Source organism: Macaca mulatta, chromosome 2 (genome assembly GCF_049350105.2).
Source record: "Macaca mulatta isolate MMU2019108-1 chromosome 2, T2T-MMU8v2.0, whole genome shotgun sequence".
Taxonomy (NCBI): Eukaryota; Metazoa; Chordata; class Mammalia; order Primates; family Cercopithecidae; genus Macaca; species Macaca mulatta.
Genome location: NC_133407.1, coordinates 114,293,271 through 114,311,819, shown reverse-complemented (window position 1 = coordinate 114,311,819; position 18,549 = coordinate 114,293,271). Strand labels below are relative to the sequence as shown.

At 37.5% G+C, this 18,549-nt stretch overlaps 1 protein-coding gene across 2 annotated transcripts in view; it reads right to left on the bottom strand.

The window, feature by feature from the left end:
• Positions 1 to 18,549, bottom strand: part of DOCK3 (dedicator of cytokinesis 3) — a 698,449-nt gene that overhangs the window by 543,432 nt on the left and 136,468 nt on the right. For both annotated transcript variants that reach the window (XM_077992951.1, XM_015130827.3), the window contains exon 3: positions 15,889 to 15,929. In XM_077992951.1, the coding sequence (XP_077849077.1) occupies positions 15,889 to 15,929 (41 nt within the window). The remainder of the gene's footprint in view (positions 1 to 15,888; positions 15,930 to 18,549) is intronic.

Below are 18,549 nucleotides of genomic sequence, written 5' to 3'. Positions count from 1 at the left end.
TTTGTAATCTATCCATCTGAAAAAAGGTCTAATATTCAGAGTTCACATGGAAATTAAACAAATTTACAAGAAAAAAAAAACATTAAAAAGTAGGCAAACAACATGAACAAAAACTTCTCAAAAGAAGACATACATGTGGTCAACAAACATATGAAGAAAAAAAAAAAAGCCCAACATCACTGATCACTAGAGAAATGCAGATCCAAAGCACAATGAGATACCATCTGATGCCAGTCAAAATGGCTATTATTAAAAAATCAAAAAACAACAGATGCTGGCAAGGTTGAGGAGAAAAGGTAACATTTTTACACTGTTAGTGGGAGTGTAAATCAGTTTAACCATTGTGGAAGACAGTGTGGTGATTCCTCAAAGACCCAGAGCAGAAATACTATTTGACCCAGCAATCCCATTACTGGGTATATACCCAAAGTAATATAAATCATTCTATTATAAAAATACAACCACACATGTTCGCTGCAGCACTATTCACAATAGCAAAGACATGGAATCAACCTAAATGCCCATTAGTGACAGACTGGATTTTTTAAAATGTGATACATACACACCGTGGAATACTATACAGCCATAAAAAGGAATGAGATCACGTCCTTTGCAGGGACATGGATGGAGTTGAAAGCCGTTATCTTCAGCAAATTAACACAGGAACAGAAAATCAAACACTGTATGTTCTCACTTAAAAGTGGGAGATGAATGATAAGGACACATGGACACATAGGGGAAACAACACACACTGAGGACTGTCGGCGGGAGGGCGGGTAAGGGGAGGGAGAGCATCAGAAGAATAGCTAATGGATGCTCGGCTTAATACGTAGGTAATGGAATGATCCGTGCAGCCAACCACCATGGCACATGTTTAGCTATGTAAAAAACCTCCACATCCTGCACATGTATCCCTGGACTTAAAAGTTGAAAGGAAAAAATAAATAAATAAATAATAAAAGGTATCCAAAAAGGAAAAGAGGAAGTCAAATTACCTGTTCACTTATTACGTGACCCTATCCCTAAAAAATTCTAAAGATTCCTCCAGAAGTCTCCTAGTCCTGATAAATTACTTCAGTAAAGTTTCAGGATACAAAAATCAACGTACAAAAAACAATGTCACGTCTATACTCCAATAGCATTCAAGTTGAGAACCAAATCAAGAACTCAATCCCATTTACAACTGCCACAAAAATAAATAAAATAAAATAAAATAAAATAAAATAAAATAAAATAAAATAAAATAAAATAAAATACCTAGGAATACATTTAACCAAGAAGATGATGGATCTCTACAAGGAGAACTATAAAACACTAATGAAAGTAATCATAGATGACACAAACAAATGGAAAAACATTCAATGCTAATTCAAAGATCTGTATCACTAAAATGACCATGCCACCCAAAATAATCTACAGATTCAGCACAATTACTATCAAATTACCAGTATCATTTTACACAGAATTAGAAAAAATAATTGAAAAATTATTTTTAAAACCAAAAAAGCACCTGAATAGCCAAAGTAATCCAAAGCAAAAAGAACAAACCCAGGAGCATCACATTACCTGACTTCAAACCATACTACAAGGCTATAGTAATGAAACAGCATGGTAATGGTACAAAAACAGACACATACATTAATGAAACACAGAAAACCCAGAAATAAAGCCACATACCTACAATTAACTGATCTTTGACAAAGTTGAGAAAAGTAAACAACGGGGAGAGAACACCCTATTCAATAAATGGTGCTAGGAAAACTAGCTAGCCCTATGCAGAAGAATGATACTGAATAGATCTCTCTCATCATTTACAAAAGTTAACTCAACATGGACTAACAACTTAAATGTAAGACCTGAAACTACAGCAATCCTAGAAGAAAACATAGGAAAAGCCCAGCACAGTGACTCACATCTGTAATCTCAGCACACTGGGAGGCCAAAACAAAGAGGACTGTTTGAGGTTGGGAGCTCAAGACCAGCCTGGGCAACATAGTGAAATGAGGGGGAAAAAAAAAAACAGCTGGGGTGATGCTGCTCATCTGTAGTTCAAGCAACTCTTTTGAAAGCTGAGGCAGAAGGATCACTTGAACCCAGGAGTTCAAGGCTTCAACGAGCTATGATCGCAATACTGTACTCCAGCCTGGATGACCAAAATAAAAAAAAAAAAAAAAAAGATGAAGGGAGGGGAGGGGAGAGAAGGGGAGGGGAAGGGAGGGAAGTAAAAGAAACAACTTCGGCCGGGCGCAGTGACTCACGCCTGTAATCCCAGCACTTTGGGAGGCCGAGGCAGGTGGATCACAAGGTCAGGAGATCGAGACCATCCTGGCTAACACAGTGAAACCCCGTCTCTACTAAAAATACAAAAAATTAGCCGGGCGTGGTGGCGGGCGCCTGTAGTCCCAGCTACTCGGGAGGCTGAGGCAGGAGAATGGCGTGAACCTGGGAGGCGGAGCTTGCAGTGAGAGCAGAGATGGCGCCACTGCACACCAGCCTGGGCGACAGAGCGAGACTCCGTCTCAAAAAAAAAAAAAGAAAAAAGAAACAACTTCTACACACTAGCCTAGGCGAATAATTATAACTAAGATTTCGAAAGCAAATATGAAAAAAAAAAACAAAAATAGACAAAGGGGTTTAATTAAACTAAATAGCTTCTACACAACAAAAGAAGCAATCAAGAGTCAACACACAATCTACAGAGTGGGAGAGAATATTTGCAAACTATGCATCTGACAAAGGACTACTATCTAGAATCTATAAGGAACTTATTAAATCAACAAGAAAATTACAAATATCCCCATTAAAAAGTGAGCAGAGGACATGAATAGACAAGTCTCAAAAGAAGACACAAAAGCAGCCAACATACATGAAAAAAATGCTCAATATCACTATTCATCAGGGAAAAGCAAATTAAAACCACAAAGAGATACCACCTCATACCAGTCAGAATGGCTATTATTAAAAAGTCAAATAATAACAGATGTTCTCAAGGATGCAGAGAAAGGGGAACACTTACAAACTTTTGATGGGAATGTAAATTAGTTCAGCCCCTGTGGAAAGCAATTTGGAGACTTCTCAAAAAAAAAAATAAAAATAGAACTACCATTCAACCCAGCAATCCCACTACTGGGTACCTACCTAAAGGAAAAGTAACTGTTTTATGGAAAAGGTAACTGCACACATATGTCTATCACAGAACTAATCACAATAGCAAAGTCATGGAATCAACCCAAGTGTCCATCAACAGTAGACTGGATAAAGAAAATGTGGTTATATATAAAACAGGAAATACCAGGCTGCCATAAAACAGAATGAAATCATGTTCTTTGCAGCAACATGGATGCAGCTGAGGCCATTATCTGAAATGAAATAACACAGAAACAGAAAAACAAATACCACAAGTTCTCACTTATAAGTAGGAGCTAATCAATGAGTACACGTAACATAAAGATGGAAAACAGTGGACACTGGGGACTCCAAGAAGTGGGAAGGAGGGAGAGAGGCAAAAATTGAAAAACTACCTCTTGGGTACTATGTTCATTATTTGGATGATGGGTTTGCTAGAAGCGCAAACCCCATCCCTCATTACACAATATACCCATGTAACAACCTGCACATGTATCCCTCTAAATCCATAATTTTAAAGAAAAAAACAGTCAATGGCGATCATTAAAAAGTCAGGAAACAACAGGTGCTGGAGAGGATGTGGAGAAATAGGAACACTTTTACACTGTTGGTGGGATTGTAAACTAGTTCAACCATTATGGAAAACAGTATGGCGATTCCTCAAGGATCTAGAACTAGATGTACCATATGACCCAGCCATCCCATTACTGGGTATATACCCAAAGGATTATAAATTATGCTGCTATAAAGACACATGCACTCGTATGTTTATTGCAGCACTATTCACAATAGCAAAGACTTGGAATCAACCCAAATGTCCATCAGTGACAGATTGGATTAAGAAAATGTGGCACATATACACCATGGAATACTATGCAGCCATCAAAAAGGATGAGTTCGTGTCCTTTGTAGGGACATGGATGCAGCTGGAAACCATCATTCTTAGCAATCTATCACAAGAACAGAAAACCAAACACCGCATGTTCTCACTCATAGGTGGGAACTGAACAATGAGATCACTTGGACTCAGGAAGGGGAACATCACACACAGGGGCCTGTCATGGGAAGGGGGAGGGGGGAGGGATTGCATTGGGAGTTATACCTGATGTAAATGACAAGTTGATGGGTGCAGCACACCAACATGGCACAAGTATACATATGTAACAAACCTGCACCTTATGCACATGTACCCTACAACTTAAAGTATAATAATAATAAATAAATTTAAAAAAAAAAAAAAAAGAAAAATACCATATGTTCTTACTCTTATGTGGGAGTTAAATAAGTGGATCTCATGAAGAGAGAGAGTAGAATGATGGTTACCAGAAGCTGGAAGGGAAGGGGGAGAAGACAATGAAGAGAAATTGATTAATAGGTACTAAAATACAGTTAAAAGGAATAAGTTCTACTGTGCGATAGTACAGTAGGGAAACTACAGTTCATAATTTATTGTATATTTCAAAACAGCCAGAAGAGAAAAACTGTAATGTTTCCAACAGAAAGGAAATATGAATGTTTGAGATGATGGATATATCCCAATTACCCTGGTTTTGATCATTACACATTGTATGCAAGTACCAAAACATCACATGTATCCCATAAATATGTACAACTATATCAATTTTCAAAAAAGAAATAGTGTAAAGCCAGGAGACAATAAATTGATGTGTTTAAATTTTCACCTAGAATTGTATATCCAATAAAAGTATCTTTTAAAAATAAAAGTGAATAAATCCTAAGTCAGTAAAATGAATAGGATAAGAGCAGATATATGTTAAATAACAGAAAAAAAATCAGAAAGTTAAAAGTTGATTTTTGAAAACATTGACAAATGCAACAAAAACCTAGTTAGACTTGATCAAGAAAAAGAAAGGACAAAAATTCCTAAAATCTGAAATAAATGAGGATTATCATTAAATACCTCACATGCATTAAAAAATAACAGTATGATTAACTAAAACAAATTCAAAAATGTAAAGTGGACAGATTTCTTAAAATATAAACTGACCAAAACCAGATGAGAAGTTAGACAACCATAATAAAGACAAAACATAAGAAACCTTGATAATAAACAAAAAGTTTAAAATGACAAATTGGACTTCCTTCAAGTTAATATCTACTCCTCAAAACACAACATTAAGAAAACAAAAACACAGGCTACGTATATTGAAAGAAGGACTAGTATTTAGAATGAAGAATTCAGAAATTGGCAGACTGGAGGCTATTAGCATGCCTTAGCCATTTGGAAACAGCAAGATCATGCATAAAGATCAACTCTCTTTAAGGAAAATACAAATCCACCAGAATTGTGAAGAAACCTCAGATCCCAGGGAGGAAAATACTAGCAAACAACTCCTGTGACAGTGTCCAGCTGATAAAAGTGAGTGAAGCCCTAGTACGTGCAAGAGGCAGAGAATCTCCCTCTGTAACTTACCTTTCCACTGGGGATCTAAGCAAGTCAGGCCAAGGGAAAGTACTCTGCTTCTCCCAAGCACTGGAGTTAAATTGGGGAGAGGCTTGGAGATACTGTGAGAAAAAGACACCAGGAAAAGATGCATACAGTTTTCCAGGCCGCGGCCCAAGAGCAGAATGTCATTTTTAATCCAGGTGTATACAAAGCCATTCTTTGGCAACCTGGCAGCATGACCATATAGGCATTTTAGTGTTGAACCAGAGATGGGAGTACCTGTTCTGAAGCAGGGTAGAGGCCTCCACAGCCAGAACTGTGGAAAGCACATTAACAGTAGGTGCTTGAAGTGTGATTTACCCTGTCACAAGCCTGTGGTGGGAGAATTGCTACAACTGCGGTTTCTCCAGGGCAATGAGACTGGCAGCCAGGGCCAGCTTGGTGACCTGGAACCAGTCTGCATGTGCCATTGCTGGATGCCCCAGCCTGCTTCCCTGAGATCAAGATGCAGCAGGGTCCTCTCCATTCCACCCCCAGGCAGAAATTCAGGCATATGGGGCATCTGCTTGCCTAGACCAGCAGCCTGTGCCATCCCATCCTTTATGGTCATTGACCATGGTGCAGCAAGACCCTCTCCACTCCACGCCCAGGTAGATCTCCAGGCATTTGGAGTTCTAGTTCATCTGGATCAGCCGCCTGAGCTGCCCCACCCTTACTGCGCAGAGATCCTGGTGCAGGGAAGCCCTCTCTGCTATACCCAAGCAGATCTCCAAGCATTCAGAGCACCTGCTTGCCTTGTTCGGCAGCCTAGTTGCCCCACCCCTCTTGTACATAAATCCTGGTGCAAAGGGGCCCTTCCCCACTACATGCCCAGGCAGATCTCCAGGCATCTAGAGTACCCAATCTCCTGAATTAGGAATTTAGGCCACCCTCAATCCCACCATTCATATGCAGAGAATTTGGGGGCAAGGAGGTTTCCCATCTCCACACCTAGGCACTCTCTGAGTGCTTGATGGCCACCTACTATATTCTCCCTCAGTGCTGGTGCTTGTGTCAGCACTAGAGGACCTACAGGCAGACCTGCATGGTCCACCCTGCCCATCATGGCCCCCACTTCCCTGGGGCTGAGCAGGGAGCTCAGACCACTGTATATTTCATGAATCAGTCCACTGCCTGAAGCAACAGAGACTTCTGCCAGTAAACAAGGACCAAGTACATATTCAGTCCCATTGGCCACAGGTGGCTTTTACCTATAAGTGCCATCTATTGGCTTGTAGGTTGAACTGCACAGCTGAATATAAAACCTGCCAAAGTGTGTGCATAGGGCTACAGAAGCAAAGCCAAAGTCCCTACCCAGCATTCTCTACTATTGCACATCCTAAGGAGAAGGAGAGAGAGAAAACAAATAAACAAAACAATATCATAGGGAAAGAAAGAAAAAGAAAAAATCCTATTCACACAAAAATAATTTTTAAAATTAGAAGTGCCAGTGTCTCCAGATGAGAAAGAACCAGGGCAAGAATTCTGGCACCATGAAAAATATGAATATAATGACACCATCAAAGAATTGCACAACCTCTCCAACAATGGTTCCTAACCAAAATGGAGACTCAGAAATGACAGATAAAGAATTCAAAGCACGGACTGTAAGGAAGCTCAACAAGATCCAAAATGAGGTTTAAAATCAACACAAAAAAACTTTTTTTTTTTTTTTTGGAGACAGAATCTCACTCTGTCGCCCAGGCTGGAGTGCAGTGACACAATCTTGGCTCACTGCAATCTCCACCTCCTGGATTCAAGCGATCCTCGTGCCTTAGCCTTCCTAGTGGCTGGGACTACAGGCGCGTGCCACCATGCCCGGATAATTTTTGTATTTTCAGTAGAGACGGGTTTCGCCATGTTGGCCAGCTGGTCTCAAACTCCTGAGCTCAGGTGATCCGCCTGCCTCGGCCTCCCAAAGTGCTGGGACTACACGCGTGAGCCACTGCGCCCAGCCGATACAAAGAATCTTCTAAAGCAATCCACACAATGACTGAAGAGATAAACATCTTAAAAGGAAATCAGTCAGAGCTTCTAGAATTCAAAACTCAAAGAATTTCAAAATACAATTGAAAGCTTTATTGGTAGACTGAACCAAGCAGAAGAAAGAATGTCAGAGCTTAAATATTAGTTTTTTAAAGATGAGGTTTCGCTATGTTGCCCAGGCTGGTCTCAAAGTCCTGTGCTCAAGTGATCCCACTACTTTGGACTCCCAAAGTGCTGAGATTACAGGCATGAGTCACCGTGCCCAGCTGAAAAGTATGCTTTTAATTGTATCTTTCTGGAATTTGTTTTTCTGCAAGTTGTGAGAAAGGCATCTAATTTTTACGTTTTCCAAAAGTGTATCTGATTTTCTCAATAGCATTTATTCTGATTTTGAATACTCTAGTCTTCATTGATATTTTTTATCAATTCCTGTGCCTGCTTAATTACTGTATCCCAGGCATGGTGGCATGTGCCTGTAGTTCCAGCTACTCAGGACATTGAGGTGGGAGATCACTAAGGCCTAGGAGGTCAAGGCTACAGTGAACTGTGATCATGCCACCGCACTCCAACCTGGGTGACAGAGAGAGACCCTGTCTCAAAATAATAAGTAAATAAATAAAGCAAATATATATATATATATATATATGAGATATATATACACACACGTTTCTTGGCCAGGCATGGTGGCTCCCACCTGTAATCCCAGCACTTTGGGAGGCTGAGGAAGGAAGACTGCTTGAGCCCAGGAATTCAAGACCAGCTCTAGCAATGTGGCAAGACTCTGTCTGTACAAAAAATTTTAAAATTAGCCAGGCATGATGGCATGTGCCTGTGGTCCCAGCTTCTCAGGAGCCTAAAGTAGAAGGGCCGCTTGAGCTTGAGAGGTCAAAGTTGCAGTGAACCATCACACCACTGTAGTTTAGCCTGGATGACAGAAAAAGACCCCGTCTCAAGAAAGAAAAAAAAAAAAGTTTTTTGAGCTTATCCAGACAAAAATAAAGAAAAAAGAACTTTTTAAATATGAACAAAGTCTTCAACAAATATGGGATTATGTAAAGCAACCAAATCTATCAATTACTGGCATTCCTGAGAAAGAAGGAGAAAAGGTAAACAAGCTGGAAAACACATTTGAGGAAATAAAGAAAATTTCCCTAATCTTACTAGCGAGGAAGACATCTAGACACAAGAATTCCAGGGAACACCTGTGAGGTGCAATACAAAATGAAAATCACCAAGGCATATAGTCCACAAGACTGAACAAGGGCAGTGCTAAAGAAAAAATCTGGAAGGAAGCTAGAGAAAAACATCAGACCACATGCAATGAAGAACCCCATCAAGATAACAGTGGACTTCTCAACAGAAAACTTACGAACAGGAGAGATTGGGGGCCTATTTTAGGCATTCTTAAAGAAAAGAAATTCCAACCAAGAATTTCATATCCTGTCAACTAAGCTTCATTAGCAAAGGGGAACCAAAATCTCTCCCAGACAAGCAATCACTAAGGAAATTTGTTACCACTAGTCCAGGCTTACAGGAGATCTTAAGAGTTCTAAACATGGAAACAAAAAGAACGATACCTGCTGTCACACAACCATACTTAAGTACATAGCCTATAAAGCAACTACACATTAGAAACTAAAAAGCAGCCAGCTAACAACTTCACGATAGGATCAAAACATCACATATCAGTATAAATGTTGAATGTAAATAGTCTAAACACTCAATTAGGAAAGAGTAGCAAGTTGAACAACAACAACAAAGAGACCCATCTGTCTGCCATCTTCAGGAGATCCATCTCAGATGTGACAACACCCATAGGCTCAAGGTAAAGGGCTGAAGACAGATCTACTATGCAAATAAAAAAACAAAAAAGATCAGGGGTTACTATTCTTATATCAGATAAAACAGACTTTAAACCAACAACAATTTAAAAAAGGACAAAGAAGAGAATGATATAATGATGAAGAGTTGAATTCAACAAGACTTAACTATCCTAAATACATATGCACCCAATATTGGAACACACAGATTCCTAAAATAAGTACCTCTAGACCTATGAAAAGACTTAGACAACCTCAAAATAACCGTCAGGCTTTTTTTTTTTTTTTTTTTTTTTTTTTTGAAATGCAGTCTCGTTCTGTCACCCAGGCTGGAGTGCAGTGGCACAATCTCGGCTCACTGCAACCTCTGCCTCTGGGTTCAAGCAATTCTCCTGCCTCAGCCTCCTGAGTAATTAGGACTACAGGTATGCACTACCATGCCCAGTTGATTTTTGTGTTTTTACTAGAGATGGGGTTTTACCATGTTGGCCAGGCTAGTCTTGAACTCCTGGCCACAAATGATCTGCCCACCTCAGCCTCCCAGAGTGCTAGAATTATAGACATAAGCCACTGCACTCAGCCATAGTGGGGGATTTCAATATCCCACTGACAGCATTAGATCACTGAGACAGAAAACTAACAAAGAACATCTGGATTTAAATTCAACACTTGACTAGTCAGATCTAACAGACAGGTAGAGAACACTCCACCCATCAACCACAGGATATTCTCATATTCTTCTCATCTACAGAAGTCAATGGAATCAGAACATATTCCAAGATTGACCACACGCTCAACCATAAAGCAAGTTTCAATAAATTTAAAAAAATGGAAGTCATTTTTTTCTAGTTACCAACTATTCTCTTAGGTAACAATGGAATAAAACAGGAATCAATACCAAGAAGATTGCTCAAAACCACTAATTACATGGAAATTTAAAAACTTGCTCCTGCATGCCTGTTGGATAAACAACAAAATTAAGGCAGAAATCAAAAAATTATTTAAAATAAATGAGAACAGACACAACATACCAAAACCTCTGGGATGAAGCAAAAGCAGAGTTAATAGGCAAGTTTATAACGCTAAACACCTACCTCAAAAAGTCAGGGAAAAAAATTAGCAATTACACCTGAAGGAACTAGAAAAACAAGAAGAAAGTAACCCCAAAGATAGCAGAAGAAAACAAATAACTACAGTCAGAGCAGAACTGAACAAAATGGAGACCCCAAAATCCACACAAAGAATCAACAAGACTGATGGACTGCCAGGTAGAATAAGAAAGAAAAAAAAGAAAAGATCCAAATATGTACAAACAGAAATGACAAAGGTGACATTATAGCCAATCCCACAGAAATACGATAGATCCTCAAACACCATTAGGAACATATGGAAGACATACAGGAAACTGGAAACTAGAAAATCTAGAGGAAATGGATAAATTCCTGGAAACACACAAGCTTCCAAGATTGAATGAGGAAGAAATTGAAACCCTGAACAGACCAATATCAAGTTCAAAAACTGAATCAGTAATAAAAAACCTACCAACCTAAGCAAGTCCTGGACCAGACAGATTCACAGCCAAATTCTATTAGATGTACAAAGAAGAGCTGCCACCAATCTTACTGAAATTATTTCAAAACATCAACGAAGAGGGACCCTTCCTTAACTCATTCTACTAAACTAATATCACCCTAGAACCAAATTCTTTCAAGGACACAACAAAAAGAGAAAACTATAGGCCAATATCCCTGAACACAGACCAAAATCCTCAACAAAATACTGGTAACCTGAATCCAACACCACATCAAAAGATAATTCATCACAGACTGTTGCCCCAACACCTTTTCCCCTTTGCTGATTTTTCTTTCTATTCTTTCACTGTAATAATTCATAGCTGTGAGTACCACTATATGCCATTATTCAGTACTCATGCTACTCCACAGTACCTGAAACCATTAATTGCCCCTGTTTTTAAAAAATGTTCTCCTTGGCCAACTATGACCTCCATTAGTCTTTTTTTGCCAGTTCCTCTTTCTCTGTCCTCCAAGTTAGCAGTCTTTGCAGTCTCATTTGCAGTGCTATTCTTTAATAGTAAAAGATGATGTGCAAAAGAATTATCATGTTCTTATGTGCTAGGCACTGCAATAAAGGCTTCATATCAACTCTTTGATTCCTCATTACAATTCCATGAGATAAGTAATAACATAATACCCATTTCAAATACAGACAAAATTAGACAACAGTATAAGGAATCTCCACAAATCCATCACTCAGCTTCAACAATTATTAACATTTTGCCAATCTTGACTCATCAATCTACACACATTTTACCCATTATAGTATTTTAGAGAAAATTTCAGAAATTATCCATAAATACTTCAATATTTACCTTAAATATTCAAGGAGGTTCAATCGCTTGAATCTCTGCCTCCTGAGTTCAAGCGATTCTCTTGATGGTAAACACCTTCAATATTTACCTTTTGTTTTTCTGATAAACCCTATCTTCTAGTTATATTGTATGACAGTAATGAAGCTACATCCCTGTTGAATGACAGATTCCCTGTTGCCAAAGCATAAACTCCTTAGATTTCTTTGGCATATGACTCTAAATATATAGGTCCAATCTACCTTTCTTGCCTTACCATCCATCACTTTCCCCTGCACTATGCCTTACCCAGCTTAAAACATTTACTATTCCACGAACATGTCTTGCAACTTTTTTGTTGTGCAAAACATTCCATAAGGCCCTGTTCCTATCTCACAGAATACTACACATCCTGTTCACAATTATTGTATAAAAGCTGATCCTGAAATCACAAAATGGAAGTAAACATAAACTGCACTGAATTTCATTATTCCTCTTGAGCATATATTTTATAAAAAGCACAAAATTAAAATCAATATCTGTTGTCCTTTTTTCTCAATTGTATTTCTTATTCTTTAATTCTTCATGTATACTCAAGTTTTTTTGTTTGTTTTTTTTTTGTTGTTGTTGTTTTTGTTTTTGTTTGTTTTTGAGACAGTCTTCCCTTGTTGTCCACGAGATCTCAGCTCACTGCAACCCCCACTTCCCGAGTTCAAGTGATTCTCCTGCCTCAGCCTCCCAAGGAGCTGGGATTACAGGAGTGCACCACCAAGCCAGGCTAATTTTTGTACTTTTAGTAGAGACAGCGTTTCTCCCTGTTGGCCAGGCTGATCTCGAACTCCTAGCCTCAAGTGATCCACCTGCCTGGGCCTCCCAAGGTGCTGGGATTATAGGCGAGAGCTACTGTGCCTGGTCAGAAAGTCAATATTTTGATGACTCTAACAAATACGTATCATGGCATTTCAGCAGTGGAACAGAACACTATGTCTCAAAACCTTGCTTTGGTCTCTAAAATTATAAAACTAAAGTAAGTTCTACTGTAGAAGTGTATGCAGAAAAACAAAAACAAAGTCCTCAAAAAATGAAAAGACAATAAACTATCATTCTGAAAATCATCTAGCATAAAATTTAGTTATACTTCTTGCCTATCATGCTTCTCTTTAACTGTAAAATTTTAATATGCAGTCATAACAGAAAGGGTATTTTATAATCACCCCAGTTTTTCCTTCTAAATGTTTTACTATAAAATAATATAGGCAACAAAAAGATTAAGCTTTGCAAATTTTTAAAAACTTTTATAGGAAGAACTGTTTCATCATTTACTAATATATCTAAGTGCTGGCCAGGCACAGTGGCTCACGTCTGTAATCCCAGCACTTTGGGAAGCTGAGGCAGAAGCATCGATTGAGCTCCAGAGTTCGAGACCAGCCTGGGCACATACAGACACCCCGTCTCTACAAAAAGTGGGAAAAAAAAATTAGCTGGGTATGGTGCTATGCACCAGTAGTCCCAGCTACTCAGGAGGCTGAGGGAGGACGGTAGCCTGAGCCCAGGAGTTCAAGAATATAGTGAGCTATAATCATGCCATTGGACTCCAGCCTGGATGACAGAGAGACTCAATCTCATTCATTCACTCACAAATAAATAAATAAATAACTATATTCACTGTCTAGTTCAGATATTATTTTATTTGAGCTATTTTGTGTTTTACTTATTAGTATAAATCATACATGACTAAAGACAAACTTTAATAAGTCATGTTTATTTTTTCCTTTAACCACTAATAGCTATGAAAAACCTATAGAAAATTTTACTTATTATGACTGAAATAAGATCATTTCTTAGCCTTTTGGTTAAGATCAAGTATAGTAGGACCACAACATTAGCACAAATAAAGAATATATAGAAATGCATTTATTTTTGTATTATTTTAATTATGTGGTATCCCTAAATGATTGTATTTTACAAACACTAAATAACTGGTTCCATAAAATATCACTGACACAGGATGAAATTCAGTTACTAATACTGTCTTTCCATATTTTTTTAAGTTTAAGAATACAAATACAAGCTATTAAGAGATATATAGATACATGTTGCTAATAAATGCTATAATAACCTAAGATTCTAGAATAGAGATATTACCAAAATATGCAATCTCTGAATACATTAGCCCCCAAAGTAATAAAATTAAAGGAGTCTGAGCAGATAAAAAGAGCTCTAACATTCTTTGGAGTAGTGTGAGTTAGGTTCCTCATTTTGTTTAGCTTCCCAAAACACTGCTAAGAGTAATCACAAAATGGCCTCACCCACAGAGTCCAAAAACTAAGAAAGACAATTAAGAACTTAAGTATGAGGTTCCAAGTACTTTTCCTTAACTCTAAAATAAAACTCTAATTACTTGCTGGAGAAACCACGTGAAGCCACATGGAAACAGGGAAACCCTAAGACTACACAGAGACGCCTGGTTATCTTGGTGGTCTAGCTGAAGACAGTCTTCCAGCCAACCCTGCCAAGATGCCAGACATATGAGTAAACTATCTTGGACATTCCTACCAGAATGTCTTGGACACTGACCCCACAGCTGACTGTTGCCACAGGTAACCTCATACATCCCAGAATAACTAGCTACGCAGCTGACCCAGTCAAGCCACAAAAGCATGAGAGATAAAATGTTTATCAGTTTAATTCACTAAATTTTGGAGTACTTTGTTGCACAGGAAGATATAATCAAAACAGTTATGTTTAATATTTTAAGGGTATCATCATTCCTGTCTCAATAATGTTTTCAAGCCACAAACTTTGCATCAATCTGATACTTTAATCACAAACATACAATAATTTTAATAAGCACAGTCTACACACTGATCCCCAAACACTAGTACTGGAAATAAGGTAGTGGGAGGTAGCCAAGATCACAAATATTACTAAAAATAAATCAATAGCATGCAATATCACAAATTACAAATATTCATTTTTAAGATTCCTCATTTATTCCAGTTCTAACTTTTCAACAATTTTAAATCAAAATTTAAAAAATAAACCACAAGTAGAAACTATTCCCACAGAAGCATTCATGAATGTATTTCAAAATAGAAATATAACAAAAATTACCTATAAGCAGTGCTTCTCAACCAGGGGTCATTTTGTCCCCAAGACAAATTCAGCAATGTCTGAAGTCCTCTTTTGCTGTCATACTAAGGGACAGAGGGTTGCTGGCATCTAGTAGGTAGAAGCCACATACTCTGCTAAACATCTCACATTGCACAAGACTGTCTCCCACAATAAAGAATTACCTGGCCCAAAATGTCAACAGTGCCAAGAATGAGAAACCACAGCTAGGAGGCATTAAAATATAAAGATATTGTTTCCTTATAATCATTACCTTAAAATTAATCAAACTGAATGATTCTACTGGCAAAACTGATTATTAGAACTCTAAACAATTTTCTTTTTGAATGAAAACGTGATAATTTTGGTATTTTTCTATACAAAGAAAAGCATACTGCATCAAATATTAAGCTACAGAAACATACAAGAAAAACTGATAATATTAATTACATGAAAACATATGCAGAAAGAAGTGTTTGCAAATACATTACTGGGAAAGATTATTTCTAACTGCATTATAACTGCTAATTAAACTATATTTTGTTTCATCAATATTAATTGTAATAAATATAAAATCTAGTACATAAAATTAGTATTCTATACTAATACCTTGCTTAAATTCATATTTCAATAAATTATGATTAGAGAAATATCTAATTGGATTATTTGAAAATATTTTCCATTGTGCATTTTAAAAACAATTCATCTAATTATATGGTTCCACAGGACTAGGCCTGTGAATAAGTCAATTTACTTTTTGTCAAATACCTTAAGGAAAAAATATTTAAAAGCCTGAATAGGCTTTTCCAAGATAAGCTTTGGAGCTATGACCATATTTGCATTTCCTGTCCTTTTAGAAGAAACATTTTAATATGCTGAGACAGAGAAGAGTTTTCTGCAGTTTTGTAAAGGAAAGAATCATTGTGGCTATTGTAAAAGATTAAAAGATGAACCACTAAGAGTTGTTATACCAAACAAACGTACAAGGTATTTCCTTCCTACATTAGAAAAGGTAACAATAAACTTTTCATTACCTTCACATTTGGCTTCTTTGTTGAAACTCCTCTGTACCAACCTAAAACAAAGCACAAGAGGATATTAAAATCACAATGTCATGTTCAGTAAGAGACACAATAGTATTTTTTGAAAAAAACAGATAAATGCACATCTTTCCTTAAATCACCCATTGTGGCTTTATTAGGATCTAGAGTTGTCATAGTAGCTTACTCCAAAAGGAACAGTCATAGGGTGAATAAAACATTTCTAATTTTCATTACAAGGCATAACAAGCCCTTTCAACTGAGTAAAATGCAATTAGAAAAGACCTCAGAGGACATGTAATTCAAAAGCACAAAAATTCCTACATAAAGGTGTTGGGGCGGAGAAATGCTAAAATTGTATGACTTTTTTCAAGGCAGATAGGGAGTATAGCCCAGACTTTCTGTTTCACGGTCTCATCCAATCTCCCATGCAGTATACTACACTACTCTCACTTATTTGCCTTCCAGCTGCTAAAGTCAACATCCTTGCTAGTGCAGATCACCTTCTTTCTTTATTTCCTTTCAGCATTCACATTCAGCAATACTAATAAAAGTTTCAATTATACAATAAAAAACAATTTTCAGAGAAAGAAAATTTTACTGCCAACTTTTCTCAATTTCAATGTATTATTTTCAGAGCTTTGCTATAGTTTCTTTATTTGGGTTTAAAAGGAAGCAGTTCCAATGGGTAGGAGAGGAAGCCAAGAGTTCCTTTAAAGAAGGAAGATAAAGAAGAGATTGCTGATGATAGCTAAATTAATTGAGAGGTTATCACTGACAGTTTGTCCCACATATTAACTTTTAAAATAACAAAGCTATGAAAAAAATCAACTTTTTTCACCTGAAAACATAACAAACAACAAAAGAGATGAGCCTTGCTCCTATTTAGAACAATAGCTGAAAAAATAAATTTCATGAACTCATTTTATACCTTGCGTCTCAGTTTCTCCTTTTTGAAAAATGATGATAACTTACCAATGTGACATTTTACAGTATTTTAAGAAACATAACAGAAAATGACATCAAGAGGTATGGCAGAGTAAGTCTCTTCAAAGAGCCTCTCCTCAAAAGCAATGAGAACACTATAAAGCTAAAGTAATCAAGACAGTATGATATTGGTGAAAGATTAGGCAACTAGAGAACTTAATAGAGAATCCAGAAATAGACCCACATAAATACAATCAACTGATATTTGACAAAGGAGCAAAAGTAGTAAAATGGACAAAAAAGAGTTTTCAACAAATGGTGCTGGAACAACTGGACATCCATATGCAAAAAAATGAATCTATGCACAGATATTACTCTAGTCACAAAAATAAACTCAAAATGGATCATAGACCTTAACGTAAAATGCAAAACTACAAAACTCCAACAAGATAACATAGGAGAAAATCTAAGTAATCTTGAGTACAGCAATGACTTTTTAACTACAACACCAAAAGCATGATCCATGGAAGAAATAATTGATACACAGAGCTTCATTAAAATTAAAAACTCCTCTGTGAAAGGCAATTGTTAAGAAAATAAAATGACAAGCCACAAACTGGGAGAAAATATTTACAAAACACCTATCTGATAAAGGAATGTTATCCAAAATACACAAAGAACTCTTAAAACTCAACAAGAAAATAAACAGCCCGGCCAGGTGCAGTGGCTCACACTTGTAATCCCAGCACTTTGGGAGGCTGAGGTGGGCAGATCATGAGGTTAGGAGTTTGAGACCAGCCTGACCAACATGGTGAAACCCCATCTCTACTAAAAATACAAAAATTAGCCAGGCATGGTGGCATGCGCCTGTAATCCCAGCTACTCAGCAGGTTGAGGCAGGAGAATCACTTGAACCCAGGAGGTGGAGGTTGCGGTGAGCTGAGATGGTGTCATTGTACTCCAGCCTGGGTGACAGAGTGAGACTCCACCTCAAAAAAAAAAAAAAAAAAAAGAGGCCAGGCGCAGGTGGATACCAGCCTGAGCAACATGGTGAAACCCCATCTCTACTAAAAATACAAAAAAAATTAGCCGGGCATAGTGGTGCATGCCTGTAATCCCAACTACTCAGGAGGCTAAGGCAGGAGTATCACTTGAACCTAAGAGGCTGAGATTGCAGTGAGCAGAGATCACACCAGTGCACTCCAGCCTAGGCAACAGAATGAGATTCCGTTTCAAAAAGAAAAAGAAAAAAGAAAGAAAGAAAGAAAAGAAAAGAGCCCAATTTAAAAATAAGCAAAACATCTAAACAGACACTTCACCAAAGATACAGGATGACAAATAAGAATATGAGAAGATGCTCAACATCACTGTGTGATTAAGCAATTGCAAATGAAAACAACAATGAGATACCACTGCATGCCTTATCACAATGGCCAAAATCCAGAACACTGACCCAAACCAAATGCTGGTGAAGACATAAAGCAAAAGGAACTCTCTCATTCACTGTTGATGGAAATCCAAAATGGTACAAGGCACTCTGGAAGACAGTTTGGCAGTTTCTAACAAAACTAAACATATTGTTACCATATGATTGAGCAATCCATTCCTTATATTTACTCAAATGAGTTGAAAACTTACATCCACACAAAAAAACTACAAATTGATGTTTACAGCAGCTTTATCATACTTTCTGCCAAAACTCAAAAGCATCTAAGACGTCATTCTTCA